This window comes from Mycteria americana, chromosome 4 (genome assembly GCF_035582795.1).
Source record: "Mycteria americana isolate JAX WOST 10 ecotype Jacksonville Zoo and Gardens chromosome 4, USCA_MyAme_1.0, whole genome shotgun sequence".
Taxonomy (NCBI): Eukaryota; Metazoa; Chordata; class Aves; order Ciconiiformes; family Ciconiidae; genus Mycteria; species Mycteria americana.
In genome coordinates this window covers 34,506,626-34,525,531 of record NC_134368.1, presented here as the reverse complement: position 1 = coordinate 34,525,531, position 18,906 = coordinate 34,506,626, and the positions used below count along the sequence as shown (strand labels likewise).

The 18,906-nt window shown below is 36.8% G+C and overlaps 1 protein-coding gene across 1 annotated transcript in view; it reads right to left on the bottom strand.

Annotated features, from left to right (window-relative positions):
- Window positions 1–548: 548 nt before the first annotated feature.
- Window positions 549–18,906, bottom strand: part of ZDHHC2 (zDHHC palmitoyltransferase 2) — a 37,261-nt gene continuing 18,903 nt past the window's right edge. The window contains exons 6-13 of the mRNA XM_075500142.1: window positions 17,565–17,597; window positions 12,593–12,713; window positions 11,719–11,851; window positions 9,133–9,259; window positions 8,869–8,961; window positions 7,654–7,763; window positions 7,129–7,206; window positions 549–4,170 (exon numbers count right to left, since the gene is read on the bottom strand). Of these exons, the coding sequence (XP_075356257.1) occupies window positions 7,166–7,206; window positions 7,654–7,763; window positions 8,869–8,961; window positions 9,133–9,259; window positions 11,719–11,851; window positions 12,593–12,713; window positions 17,565–17,597 (658 nt within the window). The 3' untranslated portion in view covers window positions 549–4,170; window positions 7,129–7,165. The remainder of the gene's footprint in view (window positions 4,171–7,128; window positions 7,207–7,653; window positions 7,764–8,868; window positions 8,962–9,132; window positions 9,260–11,718; window positions 11,852–12,592; window positions 12,714–17,564; window positions 17,598–18,906) is intronic.

Here is an 18,906-nt window from a genome sequence, read left to right as displayed (position 1 = left end):
GTCTCATTCCTCTCTGCAGCAGAGGTGGATCTACTGCTTTCCTAGGGCAGACTCTTAGCAAAGTGCAGAGTGGAAAGTCAGGTGGAGCAGAAGACTCTGGCACGGGATGGATGGGAGAGCCCTTGTGAAGTGAAGCTACTGTGGGTGACAACCCCAGTGAGTAACATACTTCCTGTCCTTGCACCTCCTGAGTTCTATAAAATAAGGAGGGTTTAAGAACCCCCTCTTTTTTAGGACAGAATTCCACCTTTTTGACCTTTGACAGGTGTGTCTGCTCTGCCAGTATGAAGACATGGAGTGTTTTGCCCATGGAAGACCAAAAAGGATTTAGTTGCCTCTTAACCTGTTTCAGAGTAGATGCTTTGTGAGCTGCTATGGATCTAGCAATTAAACTGGGGAGGGAAAACTCACCTGAAAAAGTCAAAGATCCCTGGTGAAGGGCAACATTTACAGTACTGATGTTGTTAATGAAGCCAGAGATGATGGCTGTTCCACTGTTCAGGTACAGTCAGTAAAACTGAAGGTAGTGTGTCAATGACTTGCTACATACATGACTTGCTGAACATGAAGCATTTATTTATGTGAGCAATACATTAACAAGTGCAAAGTTATACACTAAATTTATGTAGAAATATATTCCCCCCGCACTCCAGCATACCAGTCAACTGAATTGGGGCAAGAACTCTCAGTCCAAATGATGAACAACAGCTACAGCATACCATGCACTAAACCAAACTTGCTTCCTGCAACCTTTCTGAACTCATTTGAAGACCCTGATTTTAAGTACACAAACAGTTAAAAAATAATTACCAGTGTTTCATTAATTATCTGCCCCCAGTTGTAGGCTACTAAAGAGCTTTCAACCTGCAACTTAAACTGGACAGTGTTTTTTCTCTCAAGTTAAAGAATTAAAGTGCATAGCAGCAGCTGTGCCTAATTGCTTAGTGGGAAGAGCTCACCAACATCTAGGTGTTCCATTTTCTTAACAAAAATAGTTCTCTGTGAAGACTTTGAGCACTCCATCACCAGTACATCAACTGACAAAATATGCGTGGACCAATCTGATGCAGACATGTATTGGATTTGTTCTAGCCTACAAATTAAAGAAGCTTCTTACATATGTGGGGGGCTGTGATTCATATGACTCTTTACATATATACAAAATAAATTTAACTCTGTTGTCATTAGGGACTCAGGCCCATCTGAGGAGTCTGTAGACCTCGTCCAACTTCCACTGAAGCTTGAAATGCAGTCATACTGCTAGACAAATATCAGGGATATTATTTTTTTTTTTTAGCAAAAAAGTAGATTAGTAACTGTACAGTAGTTAAAAAGCAGTCTTTAAATAAAAATACAGAAATTACACAAAAGGCTGTAGTAAAGTGCCTAGCAAGAATATAAAGAATAGGAGAATCAGTGTAAGTGGACAAACAACATTGCATCCTTGCTCCCCTTACCGCTTCACAAATTCTCCTGTGTGCATTGTAACAGCATCAATGCTCAATGATAATATGTCAAAAAGACCATTTTCACTTCACTATATAAAGTATTAGAGAGCTTAAAGCCAAGAGTATAGTCATATCAGAAGTTATACTTTGGAGCATGATTAGCTCACTTTTGCCCATACTCTATACAGTGAGAACTGCCAGGAACCCTCAAAAGCCTGCTGACAGTGCTCTTCACGGAGGCACAGCTCATACCCATCCTGCGAGCAGGTGTAGCTAGAGCCCTCTGCTCAGATCTGCTGAACGTTTACCTCTGAGCTACTGTCATTTCTCTTTCCCCTTCTCCCTTCATCAGCATGTGCTCCCACGCCTCCATCAGTTTTCTGCTAGGGGGACGGCCTCTGGCTACATCAAAGCTGCAGATTATGTAGGGCTATTGTGTCTTCTAAGTGTGACTTCTGAGACATGGAGAAGCCAGGCATTTCTCGATCCCTTACCCCCGTCCTTTCTCTAGATGGATGCCCAGCCTTACTGAGAGCTCTCAGAGCCCTGGAGATAGTCAGGGAGGCTGACGTCTGTATTAGAGAGATCCATTGCCATTATGATTTCGCTGGGGAAGAAATCTGTCCTCTGTCTTTACATAAAAACATGGAGCAAGTTACACTGAAGCTGAATTTCAACTTTTTACTCAAGTATTTTCAAATGCATGCTCCATGACAAACCACCCTGTGACTAACTGCGTAAAAAACCAAGACTATACAGATAGACAACCTGAAGTGTTAAAAAATATATTTTCCCTCTCCCCCTCATCCCTTGACAAGTTAGCCTTTAAACAAACACTAATACGAGGTAAGCTGACAGAACAACACTGAATAAATAGCTGCGAAAAACTTTTGGTTGCTAGATGTCTGCAGGCATCATGTAAACTGTATGCTACCTTCATGCTAGTTTAAAAAAGGTGTACTACATCAAGGGATCCATACTCTGGCACTTCTGGCAAGAAACAGATGTTTTCAGGCTGGTAAAATTTTGAGATTAAAAAAAAAAAAAAAGTAAAATAAATACATTTTCCCTCACTAGAAAAAAAGCCACATTTGTGCTCCAATAGCTATCACTTAAGTTGTAAACCCAGGAAAGACAAATTTTAAAGTTACCTGCCTGTAGAAGAGTTAATGATAAGATTTTTGCTTTCAAAAATCTGTCACTTAGTCCTGCTGCCAGTTTTCTAAACAAACAACTGGCATCTTTACACTGTGAACCAACCTGCTAAGTGACTCAGGTCTGATAACAGAAGTACTTTTCTGCTTCAACTGAACTGAGCTTAGTCTGAGAGGTTTTCACTTTTTTTTTTTTTTTTGGACTAGTCTTTTTATCTAGCCACCTAGAAAGCACAACTAAGTTCCTCCTAAAGTTGTTTTCAGAATAACAATTTGCATTTAAATGTAAACACTGATACCTTAAGTGTAGTGTATACAAAAGGCACAAGACAATTACATTTGTGTTGCTGAAACTTCCTTGACTTTGAAAGTTGATAATGCATCTTTTATTATCTGGCCGGTAAACTCTGATCCTAAGAAAGCTGCTAGCTCCTAACTTAATCGAAGGGGGTTTCCTACGTGCAGCAGCTTGGCTTTTTGGTATTGCTATCAAACGTCCATTGTCCTGTAAATGCAAGTATCACAAGTTATAACAGTAAGTCTCCTTGATTGTACATGATATTCATTAAGTTATGCAGTAAGAAAGGCAGTGTCTTAAAGAACAAGTGAAAAAAGAAATCTGAGACAACTCTTGATTATAAGAAACTACGATTTTGAAAGACGGTGGCCCTCAGGAACACAAGTTGGTGAAAAGCCTTTTGGATCAAAGTTAAGTGCTAACATTTGTTTCCTGAAGGGGATAACGGCTCCAAATGGGACAGTAAAATCCCCATTTCATAGCACTGTCCTGTGCAGCTCCCATCAAAATCCCCAGCTGGCCAGCTTCATTTATGTATTATCCATCTGAATGCAGGCTTTTATCGCTCCACTTACCAGTGCCCCACCATAGCATTCAATTAACAAAGGAGGTTTTTTCCCCCTCCACAACTTTTTAAACTATTGGTAGTGCACATCTGAGGGAAAACAGAGCCTTTGCCATAATGTTTTCCAAAAATGTTCCAAAAATAGTCAGACACTTCACTTGGGTTTCCTTATCTTCAAAAATTGCTTATCAAGCGCTCAAAAGAAAATACAGTCCACCAAGCTACTACATTATTTGTACTCAACACTGGCTCTTCTCCCAATTTATAAAGCCAGTAGTGCAAAAATTTGATTTTTAAAGTCAACTACTTACAGCAATTTGAATTAACGGGTGCATTTTCGAAACCAAGGCAAGAACATGGACTGATCTGTAAGGAGGTCACATTTTTCTTGTGCTGAATATCGAAGTAAAACCAGCCATTGCATTTTTAAAATTGTAAACTCAGACTCCTTTTTTTTTTTTTTTCATTTCCTAATACTCAGAATCATCCTTCACCATTCAAAAGCAGTAATTTTAAGTTGAAACATTCTTTATATGGTTCAGAAGTAGTATTAGTTTCATGTTTCAAGCAGTGACATGGAGACAGCTAATCATCTGTCAGTTTGTTTTCTGAGCATATCCACACAGGAGCAGACAGGAGCAGCTGGCCAACAGGGCTGATATTTGGAAGAATGCATCTTCCTTCCAATGACAGCTTTTTATTGAACTGGAACAGAACATTAATCACAAAATACATTATTAGAATTGAACAATACTTAAAAATGAAGTTATTGTAACAGGTCTCATCAACTCAGAGGGGAAAGTGAACAACAGCTGAATAAAAATCCCATCCTGAAGGGGAACACAGTAAGACTCTTCACAGTTATGTTACTAATCCACTTCAGGATGACAGCGATTAAAAACTGACTACATAGCAAGCAGGCCACCAGTTTATAAAATGAAGTGAGCTATTTTTAGAGTACTTCCAGGTACCAACATCATTAAAAAAACAATTCTCCATTACCTTAGTGTAAACCACATCTGGCACTCTCAGTAATTAGTCCTCTGATTAACTATAAAGGATTACAGGATACAGGATATTGAACATAACCTTAGTCAGGACAGAAATTCAAATTACTAACACACTGGCAGGGGCTGTGCACTGTATTTTTCATGTCAAAGACTAAATTAGTTGGTTTTGTTGTTGTGACTTCAGCATCTTTATTAAAGTATTCTACTCACTCCCTCATAACAAATATAACTCAAATACTGACAAGAAAGGACGGAAATTAAATGCAAAGTAGTTAAAAAAAAAAAATTTAAAACCATTTTTATATAAGGGCTCTTATACCAGCAACTGTATGTCAGCTATATATATATACACACACAGTAATCAAGCTTTTTTGTTACATCTCCAGAAAGTCTTTTAAGTGCCACATAGAAATATCTCAGAGCTAAGGGTACAACCAAACTGGCAGAGAAATTACCAGTCCTTAGCTACTGCCCTTTTGAGATGTGCATGCATCAGTCTGAGGCAAAACTGACCTCCAGGAGCCCCCTTACATGGCTTTACACTTACTCTTTGGAACATAACCTCCTCTGAAGGTGGTTTCTCTTTAAAAAGCTGCACTTCAAAATGGATGCTTACAAAAAGAAGGAACAAAAAACCCCCAAACAAAGAACCCCCCAAAACCCGCGGGTAGGGTAATAAGACTGCAAACACAAATCTAATTGTTACTTTCTCAGACTGGACGAAAGAAAAAAACTCAACCAAAAAAGAGCATGAGATGTTTATCAAGCGAAACAGCTTGGAAAAAAACACTTTCAGCATCTCGAGAACAATCACAGACCATGTTTGACATTCAGAATAATCTGAATGACAAAGTTCCAATAAAAGGTACACACTGTTCAAAGAAAGATTAAAGTTTAAAAATTATTACTTAAGTAAATAAAGCATTAGGACTTTTGAAAGTAGAACTCCAACCTGACAAAATTAATTGCAATTAATGATATTTCTGTAACATAATCCAAAAAACTGTTTTTTTAAAGCCTGTCTCCAATGCTTTACTCTTGAGTAGTGATGACATGTAAGACATGAAACTAACTGAAGCTGAATGATTTATTCTTTTCCAGAAGCTGTTGTTTTGTTGAAACTGATGGATTAAACAGGGCAGAAGCATGTCATTTTACATTTTGAACGAAGGGTTAGAAATGAGATTTTTGGATTCTATTAAAAAAACCCTACACAGAGCAGTCAAAATTGCAGACACCAGCTGAGTTTCATTCGCTCATCTCTAACTCTGTTCATTTGACACCCACATTTTCAACACTTTAACACTTCACACCATCATCAAGTTTGTAGATGTACCTATATCTGGAACCATCTGTGCCTTCATTCGCCACTTAACACAAAACCAGAATGTAATGGTCAAGAATTTTCTAGTTTCTCTGATGAATCCAACTGAACTTCTGGTACCTATTTGGTACAAGCTACAGGCCACCTGTTGTATCTGCACACCTACCATTTTTATTATCTGCACTGACAGTGCAATACCATGCCTGATGGATCTAGTAATAATCACTGCAGTTCTCTGATGGCTTTCCATGCCTTCCACTCCTCCAGGAGTGACTGAGAGCAGCCTGACAGCCGTGACAGCGTGTCCAGGAGTCACATCACACACAAATGAAGGACACCCACTTGAGACACTTTTTCAGGATGACTGAAAGGGTGCTTCCAATAGCAGAGATCAAAATGACCTTGCTGGAACGAGTCCTCCAATGTTGTTGGAAAATTGTTAAATTATTTGGTATGCTGAAATTCTTAGGGTTGGAGTCAAATTCTTTAATCTGACTTTAAATATGAAATAGTTGATTTCCGTAAGCTTTGGTGGGGTTAGAAATCTTCAAATACTAAAGCGAATATGATGATTGATTGTGTTCATCATCCCCAACCCAATTATTAAGGTCTCCTCCTCTTATGTATATAACGGAATTTACTACTGAGATTACTACATTTACTATGAATTACTACAATTGAGATTTGCTTCTCAAACCTGTGTTCTAAGACGTCTATGTTGCAAGATTTCAATGCAAGAAATTAAAAAAAAAAAAATCTCAGCTGTTTTTGACAATAGGTGACTAAATGCTCAGGAAGTCATATGGACACCTTTTGTCTTCAGTAGGCAGCACTTTTAAAATTATTGAACAGGATGCTCAGTATCTGGCATAGAAGAACAAGCTGCTGATAGTTTTACATGTTAGAATAAATCTATTTTTCTTTCATTATCTGATAGACCTTTACCTGCTTTAGTAGACCAAGCTACGATCCTTGCATTCAGTGTTAAGAACTAACTACATTTCAAACTTAGCTTTATAAAGATCTGCTGGACAGCTTGAATAGTCACAATTTCATTATCTTTCTAGAGAAAGGGAATAATAATAATAATAATATTTTGGAATACTATCTAAAAGCAATGGATATAAAGGCTAAACAATATTTTGCAAACATGACACATCAAGAAATCAGAGGTTTAGTTTAAAACTATGAATTCATGTGCTACTACCTCATGATAAAAAGACTTTAAAGAAAACAGATAGGAATTGCTTTAGTAATTTTCTTTTGTGCATTCTTCAAGTGGTAAGGAATCACAGAATAGCATATTAAGTACGCAGAATATTAACATACCTTTCCTTATATATTCAGATTTTTCTTTTAAGGGAAACTAGGTTTCATTTTCCATGGTTAATGCAGGATTGCTCATACCTTAAAGACAAAAAATTGTGTTTCCACAGGAAAAGGACTCAGGTCTCTTTCAGCAAATAATACAGCCTTTAATTATTAATCATCTTAATGTCATTCCACTATTACCAAGTCTATTCCTGTCCTGCGTCCATTACACAGCTTTTCACTAATTGCATCAAGGCGTCATATTCTGATATAAGCAATTTGTTCCCAAAAGAATTATCAGGCTCAGCCTAAAAGATAATTAGCACCTACTAGTGTTAGCGTTCTCAGTAACAGGTCAGGTTTAATTGGGAAGGGCACAGCAGCTCGATACATGGAATTTCCTACAAACATGCATTTTAAATAAGCTTCATGAATTTTGGTTCACGAATACAAAAACCAAGTGACCTTGGTCATTTTTACACTATATCCTCCAAAACTAGTTTATTACAAAATGAATCATTGCAGCATAAATCAATTCCTTACCAACTTTGCCCTTTTCAGCCTTTCCACTAGTTTCTGACCAAGACAGCGTATCCGTAAGAAGGTGGCTCTGGGAATCGCGCAACGGCTTTGCAGGAAACAGGTGGTTCTCACTGTAATGCCAATAAAAAGAACATTGTAGCAAACTGCAGTAATTTTTCATTATCTCACCACACATTACAAACAGTTTGTCGTACGCAGTATCTTCCCTACCTTACCTCACTTCTTTTCTGATGAATCACTAAACTTTTATCATTACGTACATTACATTGTAGTTGTCACGGATGCAAGCGCAATCTAAAAGGCAACTCCCTAGCACAGAACAGGGAAACATTCTGATTGTTTCTTTGACAGGTATTATATATTAATACACGTACTTCAATTCCAAATGCACTCTATCCATATTCACTCCCACTATAACAAACCTGACATGATAAATAGTGGAGAGAACATCTCCAAAATCTCTTGCCTAATATAAGTTTGAATCACTGCGGTAAGATTTAAAACATCAATAAACAGCTAGCTGAAACGTAATGTATTTCTTTTATGAGTAAAAGATTGTCAATACTATTCCATTATAATTTCTTAGCCACATATTCAAGTCTACTATACTTATCACACACTTCATTACATAAATGTTGCTAAAGAGTTACAATGTGAAATACTAAGCTATTATACTTATTTAGTTTAAGGAACATCTGCATACTTTTCACACTTTAAAGATGTCATGGCTAAGAAGGATAAGGATTAAGAAAATGTATCTTATTATCAGCAGAAATAAAACACGTGCATTTAATACGCAGCTTCTTGTGCTTCAGCACAAGTGCCCTTATGCGAAGCATCTTTTCACCAGATACGAAGAAGCAGGCCTCCCTCAAAAGCCTTGCAAGGTAATGCATCTGTATCACAGGCAGACCGACTTAACTGTCTGATACATGTGCAGAACAGAATGTTATGGATACTGTTTAGGCAGGCGTGGAAAATTCAGGTCCTGGGATGCCACTGAACTGAGACAAACTTATTTCCATAAATTTAATTGTAAGTCTGAGGATTGGCTGAATTACAATTTAGCTGTTTAAAATCTGACTTGTATTTATTCACAGGACACTCTTCATTTGATTACCACTTGTAAGTGTCTTATACATGGTTCTATTTATATGTGCACAGGAAAAAAAAAGAATATCAACTATTTGAAATGAGTAACAAAAAGCAGATTACTTTTTGGATGTTGAATTAAGACCACCAGGTGTGGAAGCTTGCTCAGGATCCTGATTAACAAGGCAAGTTGGGAAGGAGCAACCATCCCCTAGACTGAAAAATTCAGAATTAGTGTCATACATACAAAAAAAACTTCCAAGAACTGTTTTTTCTAAAGTGACTATTACTGTATCTTATTTCAAAAAACTAACCACCCTTCCCAAACCCTGTGGATCCTAATTATTCAACAGTTTCAACAAATGAAGCATTAAAAACTGAGCATACCTTGAAAACACAGGCAGCAACCAGTATTTCTTCTCATCACCAAACACCTGCCTGAGGTTTTTGCTGAAGCCCAAGCTAAAGCCGTTCTTGTCTGTTCTATGACGAAATATGGGAGCTCTGAATACCTCTTAAAAGAAAAAAAATTATTAGATTTCTTCACAAGATAGCACATTTAAGTTTCACACCGGTATTTAGGCAATTGCACTGATGATACCATCATTCAAGAGGAAAGGTTGTGCTGCCCAAATGTCTGAGAAAGCTAGTCCACTCATGAGAGCCAAAGTCAGTGCTTACAGAGTCACTCTGCGTGCAGAGGAAGTCCTCCGGCTGAGGAAGGGTGAAAGTCTCCTCCACCCTCCTCCCTAATCAAGGCAAGGAAGAGTGAGGAACTCACCTTTTAAGGAGTGATATGTTATATGAAGATTTCAGCATGTGACTATACTACAAAGAGTGTTCAAGAAAGAAAAACCTAAACAAAGGGTTTAATACAGAAAGATTAATGGAAAGGAAGAAAAGCTTAACCCACTTTAGTAGTAAGACTAGCTTATCACACCCTGGGGTATGAAAATATTGTGTGCTTTCACAGCTGCGTAAGGCAACCACTTTACTCATAGACCCAGATGTCCAACCTAAATTTCTGGAGAAGAGCGCTACATATAGCTTCAAGTGTTGCGAAGTGCCTGAAGCAGAAAACTCATTCACTTTCCACCAAGTGACTGATAGCCATTTAATTCCCTTAATTGGCTATATATAGTAGGCAAACTATGTTCTGATGTCCTGACAGTACAGCTCACACAAACCATGCTGGAACCATGCAGAGATCGTCCTTCTGCAGTAAATCCTTAGCTATGAACTGCTAGAAATGACCTTCAACATGTAGTATGCATTACTTAACAAGGTGTTTTAAAGAAGGGAGAAGGGAAAATAGAGATACCCTTTTAGACGCCCATGTTAGTCTAGGAAAACAGCTCCCAGGATGATTTAAGCACAATCACACTTAAAGCTGTCATGGTCACATCACCGAACTATGGCATGTTCACGGTTTCACATATTGAGCAATTTCCCAAAGTAAAATGGGAAGAAGAGACAAACTGATCTTTCTGAGTAGCTTAAGGTACAGAAAACATAGTATATTACCTGCATGGAATTCAATTTGTTCTAAAGCCATGAAATATTGAATTAGAAGTGTACCACATTATGGTTACCTTTGAACAAATTTTTTTTGCACTAAAATGGTAAGAACAGTTTATAAACAGAATACTTAATTATTTCTGTTCATTTAAGCATCATTAATAAAACTTTTCTCCACTTATAGCTAGATTGACCAAATTTTTTCTGATACTAATTTCTAAGTAAGTAGATGATTTTTCAGAATACTGAAGAAACCCACAAACCCTAGAGAAATCTTGAAGTAAACAAGCTTTCTTCGAATGATATATATTCAAAGGTTTCCATTAATCGTCTACAGATTAGTAAATCTGAAGAGAACTGGAAAAAACAGATAAATTCATTGGCTTACTCCAGTTCAGCTTACATAAACAGAAAAGCATTTAGAGTTAGAAACTTTAATTAATATATTGCAAATTAGTATTATTACAGTCCAGGACATAGTATAGAACAGGCACTCAAATCTTCTGCACCTCCTTTTATTTATTTATTTTTTAAGATTTGTAACGAGACAAACATGCATCCAGGTGGTGGGAAATCCTGGTTTAACACTGATATTCAATGCAGTTATATATATGCTCCCATAGCAGAGGCACAGGCCATCTTCTTTGAGGTCTTTAAAATTAACTCATAACACAGAGTCCTTTCTATGCATTTACAATTGTGTGGTAGACAGGACTCACAACTGTGAAACCGCCCTTCAGACCTCCGTGCTCATTTACTACTAAATATACAAGCACTGCCTTAAAGTCTGTTCTTCTGTATCAGATCATTCTCTGACATTGGCTCTTTGTGGTGGCTCATTCATGGTGATCAAAACCAACACCACTAGGGCCACAATCAGCCTGCCTTCCAGATTTTTTTTTTCTCTCCTTGCCTCCACTACAGGCAAAGTTTTGGAATTAATAACTATGCCTTTCAGAGCTTTTAAACAAAATTGTAGCCAAATTGAACAGAGGAACTTTGATTCTGCAGAGGGCACGGGTGGGAACGAAGCACTGGAGCCACTGCCCTGACTGACGCACCACATCAGAGGACTCTGACCTGGGGGCTGGGAATGCCAAACAAGAAGCACTTGTGTGAGCCTGCATTCGTGCATCTGACATTTATTACAGTGTGATCTCAATTTTTTTTTTTTTTAATAAATTTATTCAGTTTCTGTTAACAAGCTGTGGATGGGAGGAAGAGGATAAGTTCATTAACAGCTTGGCCCCTTGGGGCAGGAGGAAAAGAGTCAGAATTTCCACGGAGCAGCAGAACTGGGGAGTCAGTACTGGACATTGCCAGACCCAGCCACTTCTAACCAGGATCCAAGGACCCTGTATAGGATTGCCCACTTTTTCCATTACCCCCATACATATAGTATACATCTATTATTTATTTCTTGCTGTCAAACACGGAAGCATTAAATCCACTCACCTAATGTAGACTTATTCTTGCTGACAAGCCAACAATGATACCCAAAGAGAGAAGACAGACTGACAGAAAACATAGCTGCAGCAAAGAATAAAAACATGATGTGGAACTTGGCTTGAGTATCAGGAAGGCCATTCTAAAAATAAAAAAAAAATTATGCTGTTAGAATTGGGGAAATAGCTGTTTAATTTGATTATTACTAATCCTCTATTCAGCCAAATCAAAGTCAGTGCAGACACAAATGTACCATGCAACGAGAGTCTGAATAAATGAATTATACACCTTCTATGTATGGATGGCTGTGCAATTAGGTTGTTGACAGCACCTAAGTGAAAGAAATGGGCCCTTTCTTGAGAAAGTATAAATACTGACAACAAGAACCTGCAATTTGGAGCTGAACTTTGAAGTGTCTTTTGGAGGAGAATAATTTATCTTTACAAAAATTGTCTTGTTTAATTAGCCTTTTCAGAATAGTTATATATAGCATAAATACTGCAAATCTAAGAAGGTAATATCCTAAGTTGTGAACCCAGATAATCATAACTAAAATACTAGAAAACGTCCCTGAAGCCTTTCCATAGCACAGCATTAAAAGAAGTTAACAAAACCTACATATAATATAAATTCCCTTGTAAACTATTTTCTAAATAATTAATAATTGAATACTTGTTCTATGCAGCTTCAAAATAATGTAGGAATAAGTGAAACTTCATAAACTATGATAAATAGAAAAAAAATAGAGGGATATGATTATTAGATAACTTTTGTACTTTGTATTAGGAGATACTAGATTACAATGTAAAGCCTCGAATCTTAGACTTCTCGCACAGTGCTGACTTCATACGCTTAAAGGCAGTATGTATATTGGAGTACTTACTGTCCAAAACTTGATAAAATACTGTAAATCCGTTGCAGCAATGAAAAGGCAATACAGTAGAGAGTAAGCCAAGAAGAGAAGAAAAAATTTGTAATTGGAGAATCCTACACAGTTGTTCACCCTGATAAAAAAAAAGTAAAAATAAAAAAGGAATGTAAAGAAAGTTGTATTCTTTGCTTTCATCCAATTTAGAATTAAACTAATTTACTCTAAAAAAGTTAATATCAGTATGTAAACCGAGTTTTACTTCCTATCTGTGATGCCTCAAGCTACTGAAATGTATTTAGCTTCAACTCCTAAATTAGCGTAGAAATTCTAACCAAAGCAACAACAACAACAACAACCCCAAAGAACTTTACCAGGTTAACACCACTTTCAAAAGTTTACTGAAATTCAGTTTTTACTTATGGCATGAAATCTGTTCCCAGCACATCCAATGGAAACATGATCGCAGTTATAGTTACTTTTTTAGTTTGCAGGTAAGTTTAAGTATCCGTGTTTTACCATTAGGCATACTGCACATAACAACTGGGACAGTTACAAGCCAAGATTTTGAATCTCGATTGAATTTTGTGAGAATAAAAGCAGTCTCATTTAATCCACATCCTCCTTCATTAATCATACTACATATTAGTGTAAACTTTATTAGTAAGACTCTCAAACTTAAGAGTATTCACAAGAGATCCCTAAAAATATTTACATTTATATAAAATAATGAGGGAAATACTAGTGTTGAGTAAACAGAAAATACTCCATATCAGTGACAACATGACAGCAAATAAAAAAGATTAGGAACATTTAAATACACATCCAAATGTTCAAATAAATCTCATTTTAACATTTTTACTTATGGGCTTCAAGTTCACCTGTTTCCCATTTTTAAAGAATTTATACAGGATAATGAGCAACTAGTATACACTACCATCAGAGAGACACGATGAGGGTACATTTAGTACCTTCGCAGCTTCCCATTAGAGGCAATATATCAAGTATTATGAATTTTAGAGCTCTATTAAACAGGTAATGATGTCACATTCACCAAATGAAAAATATTGGAGTGCTGCCCACGGGCAGTTTATTGGTAAGCAGCTTCCTTTCTTTTATTTGGTTGCATTAAGAAACTAACTGAAGTTACCACTGCACTGCCAACTTTGACGTAACTCTCCACATGAGTTAAAAAAAAAAAAAAAAAAAAAAAATCCATATACCTTCTTTTACTAATTGATATTGCTATCAGAAAGATCAGCTAATTAAGAGAAGACTACATCCATGAAAGTCTTGTATGTTGAAAAATAATTCTCAAAAAATAAGAAGGCGTGGCAAGTCTCAACTTTAGCTTCTCCTAGAAGTACAGGACAAGTTATTGCAACTATTCTCTTCTTTAGGGAGACAGTGATGGTAATGGCAGTATACCCAGTAAGCAGAATAGGGCAAAATCTTAAAATACCAAATAAGCTTTCACTGTACACGACTGTTATCCGCCCTCAGGGTGGATAGGGGGTTTCTTTGTTTTGTAATTGTTTTTGTTTTTACAAAACATGCCACCTAGGCTAAACATTAAATTTAGCATCACCATTTAAACATGCAGCAATAGCTAAGCATCTAAACTACAATTAAGAGGGACTCACAAGAGATTGTTCTAATTAAAAAAAAACAAACAAACAAAACAGAAGATGTGTTTCTAAGCTCATCATGACTCTTACTGGAAAGTAAATTTACAATTCTCCACAGTGAAGTGTCTTCTCCATTAGATATGTCAAAGTTAGCAATTCCATGATAAACTGCAAGCAATTCAGATGCAAGGTTTCTATAATAACCCTGCTTTACTTTCATAGTATTTCTTTTATGACAGTTTTTACTTTATGACACTGTTTAGTGAGAAAAGAAATATCAAGTGAAATGTTATTCACCAGAGATGACATTTCTTGAATCAAAGACAGATTTCTTTCTCATTGTTCTTTTGCACTATACATACAGTACACACATTAAAAAAACCATTCATAAATTATCCCACTCCCTGTGGTCTTGACAAAGTCCCAGACTGAGTTCTTACTGGAAGAGAATAGTTCATCAAAAGATTAAAGAGAAAGTAAACACCAAGGTTTTGTAATTACGCTATTTGAACATGTAGTATGAGATCATAAGACCCAAGAATGGTGGTTAGATTTAAAGTCTAACATTTTGAGGAAGAGTAAAACTGACAAATGTACAGACAACTTGCTAAATAATGGTGTGCAATTGCAGTGAAACGTTAATACAAAAGAACATTCCAGGCTAAAATCTGGATTACAGATAACATTTAAAAACAATTAATTTTGAAGTACAAAAAGAAGAGATATCCCTTCCATCTCAAGAGCTAGTTTACTGAAAATGCCAGGCAAAGAAATAACTTACAAGGCACTGAAGGTGATGCAGCTCAGCTAACAAAAAGCATCACAGAATTAAGGAGATGCTAAATTCTTTTCAGATGACTCAAAATACAAAGGAGAGATGTTTCAAATGGTTCCTAAGGTGTTGCTAATGCACCTTGTTAATATTAGAGTTGTTACATACAAGTTATATTTTTGGTGCCTCAAGCTATCTCATTCCTGCCTGCAGCTCCATCTATAGTATGAGTAGCAGGAGCACTAGCATAGAAACCACTAATGCTTTTATTTCTGCATCACTTTGCTTTTATTTCTGCATCACTTAAACCTTTTGGAGTAGTCAGAGGGCAATTAGCATTAAATATTTCCGTTTATCACTGCACTGCCATCAGCGCAGGAGTGATAGCCAAAATAAAGCCTCCCCAAAGGTAGAAAACAGCTGACCTGGGGCTAGGACATGACTACCATCTGACTACCTCTGCCTTCCAAATGCTTCATCTTACTTTCCCTTGGTTATTTTTACCTGCCCTCTCTCCAGAAATCCTTCTCCTAGCAGAATATTAAAATAGTAATTCCCGTTACTGTTTCCCTGCTCTCCCTAAGCATCACACAAGTTCTTTCCCACCAAACCTGCTCCCACCAAAAAACCCCAACACAAAAAGCAAAGCAGGACCTAATGATGTTTTCACTGGGGCTAAAACCCACCCATTATACTGAGTTGTACCCTTACTTTTGTTGGTAAAATAGCCATGTGATATTTCCCAAAGCCCCCTTGAACATGGGTCTTTAAAGAAAACTATAAAGTTTGATCAGTATCTGTGCGATATTTCAAAACTCTCCTGTCACTTCCTCATAGTTAATTTTTGCAGGGTTAGCAAGGAACTGTGGACACCCACTCAACTTAGGAAAAGTAAGACAAGACAATACCTCTTGTTCTAGTGCATTTCTGTTACTTGGAGTACAAAAGGCACAATTTTCCATCAAGAAGCATTACGCGTCTTTCAAATACCTTCTCCATTTCTATTTTTTCTTTTTGCACCCATTGCTTATTAGATTAAAAACAATCAGCAATGTAAATACTCTCTCAAACTGGGTGTGTTTATGTTGTTTGGATACAAAGAGGCTGCAAACAGGTAAAATAAGCAAAAGCTACTGAGAGGGAAATGGAGTTTATTTTTCTAGAAGTCTATGCCCTAGTGAAATACAACTTCACTACCCCTTTACACAACACTTAAGTGCTCAGTTTATGATTTGTTATTTGAAGCAATGGATTTTTATTCTGAAATTGAAGTTTACATGAAGGACATTTTCATGTACTATCCTAAGGCAGGGCAACTCAAAAAATCCCAGACCGACCATAAAGCTTATGAGAAGTGCGTATAATACTGAATAATAACAGTAATATTGAGACTTTTCACTGATATTTTGTCAGGAATAGCCTGACAGCTATTTTTCTTATAGCTTTCTACAAGACAGCTATAAGAAGGCTGAAAAAAGGAAACAGTCTTTTTTCTTAGAAGAAATTTGTTCCGCATTCAGTAGTTTTATCTGTTTGTGTGGTTTTTTTGTTTGGTTTTTTTTTTAAGCACACTACTAACGCCAAGCATCATCAAGTTTCACATGCTGATATCCCTAGAGCACAAAAATATGTAGGAAGTAACTCTACTCTATATTGTTAAATATTTCTTTCAATTGTACCTACCATGCACCTGCAAAATAAGGGGAGATTCTTGAATGATGCTGCATTGTGTCAGAGGCTGTAGTCAGGACCAAGACAAACAGGAGGAGCCCAGCACCCCTTCCTCTCCCAGGACAGAGTCTCCTCTGCCCAGGGATTTGATTTAAGAAGGTCCAACCAGCTGCTTAGAACCATCTACCATTCAGTTTGTCCAACGCAGGAGATTGTTTTTTCTGATCAATGTCATGTGGTGAAGAACTGCCATCTACCACTCAATCCTCTTAACTTGGACCTTACTAAACAATTATCTTTAATTATTTCCATGAGATACCTGTCAAACTGACATAAAATTAATTACACATCCTGTCTACCCACTGGTTCCAAGGGCTGCTGAGAAAAGACAGGCCGACACAGCAGCAAAAGGGGGGAGCGTGGGAGGGAGATGGGAGAAAAAATGAAAGAAAACAAAGAACCCATAAAACTAAAAGAGCTAACTTGCTGTTTCCTGTCCTGGGAGCTTCAGTGAGGGGAACAAGGCACAACCTTTCCCTTTGGTTTTTAACCTAGGGTAGTATTTCATCATTCAATGCAACTAAGCCACAGTAATAGCCAAACTCAAAGTCCATGAAGAAAAGATGCAATTCTTAAAAGTTTTCTTACTGACCAGAAGTCTACCTCCTCCTAACTGTAAAAAAGTGGAGTTACCCAACTCAAAGGTCTAAGAAAATTGATATATGAACTTCTTTCCACATCTCACAACTAGGAAAAAAGGACTTACAGTAAATGACTCCACTGGTCCCGCAAGACCAGTAACTTCACATAAGCATCTAACTCTAGGAATAATAAAGCATCACCTTCATGACAGGCCCCTCAAGAATTTATTTTACCAAATCAGAAAGTAAGAAAAGAAAGCCAATAGTACACTCACCAAGGGCAATGATGATCCATTTTCAGAATGCATCTTAAAAAGCCCAACAGAATTCCAAGCATCGCAAAAGGCAAAAGAAAAACAAAAGTCAGAAGCACAGTTAGTTAGGTGTCAGATTTAAATTTTTCACATACAGATTAAGAGTTACCCATATATACTATTGGTTACCTAGTCTGTTTAACAAAGATGTGTATTTAAATTCACATAATACGGTTTACCTACAAGTAAACTGTAGGTAACCCAAACTCAAAACGCTTGTTCTGTCAAGGGCTTACTGAGTTAAGAAAATGCAATCTAGAACTTCAGCTTTAGGATTTAGTTTTCATTCTGAATAGGTTTTTCAACTATTGTTCTCTGACAGAGACTTAGAGACTGGGCTAATTCAATTATTATATACTTAGTGATGCAACTAAATATATTTCCAAGTACATGATTTGCTTTTAAAGAAATATATGCAGATGGACAGGAAGTTTTTAAGAACTTACCTTGTAGGAAAAATCTCAAACTTTTTTGCAATTAATCACTCTCCATAATAAAACATGCACAAGAAAATCAGATATAATTGAAGCAAGTGAATTTTGTCAAGGTAAGGACAAAACTAAGGTATTCTGCAAAATAGATTAACTAACGACATTCTGCAAATTTCACTCACATTTCATAGGATAACACAGGTCACCCTTTTTCTCTACCCTGCTCAGACACAAGAATGTTCCTATCTTACATTGCAACCGCCATCCCATACAAAACAACCAAGATTCTCTTTCTGCCTCTTTCAGTGCCTCTGCTGTTTTGCTGGACAAAATGGAAAGTCTTCTCTGCCTCACAATCATGTTGGAAGGTTTGATGTATTATCAGCTGAAGAGTATTTGGAACAGCTTTAAAGCTAAGAATAAATCAACCTTTGAGGAAGCCCCTTCTCAAAGTTAGAAATTTAAATTACTGGGGGCGAGAGTGGAGAAACACACAGAGATCCACGCTAACTGGACAAAGGTCAGAGAGAAGAACAGCCGAAAGAAAGACTAAATTAGAAAGCAATTAGACTTCTGAGGAATACGGAAGTGAACTTCATTTTGTGTTAAACAAACAAAAACTTTATTTTACGGCTTCAGTTAGAAATGGGGATGCTTGGTTGCTTCTTTCTTTAAATAAAAATAACCTGCAAGTTATCCAATGAAAAATAGGATATTAAGTTTATTACCTTGGATAAGATGTAAGTGACATCATGATTAGATTGAGATGGGTAGTGATCTTTACTCAGATTCTAACAAAAGAAGTACATTTTTGTTTATCAGCTAGTTTTGGTTACATTCTTAAGGAAAGTTCTTTATTAATATTCATAGTT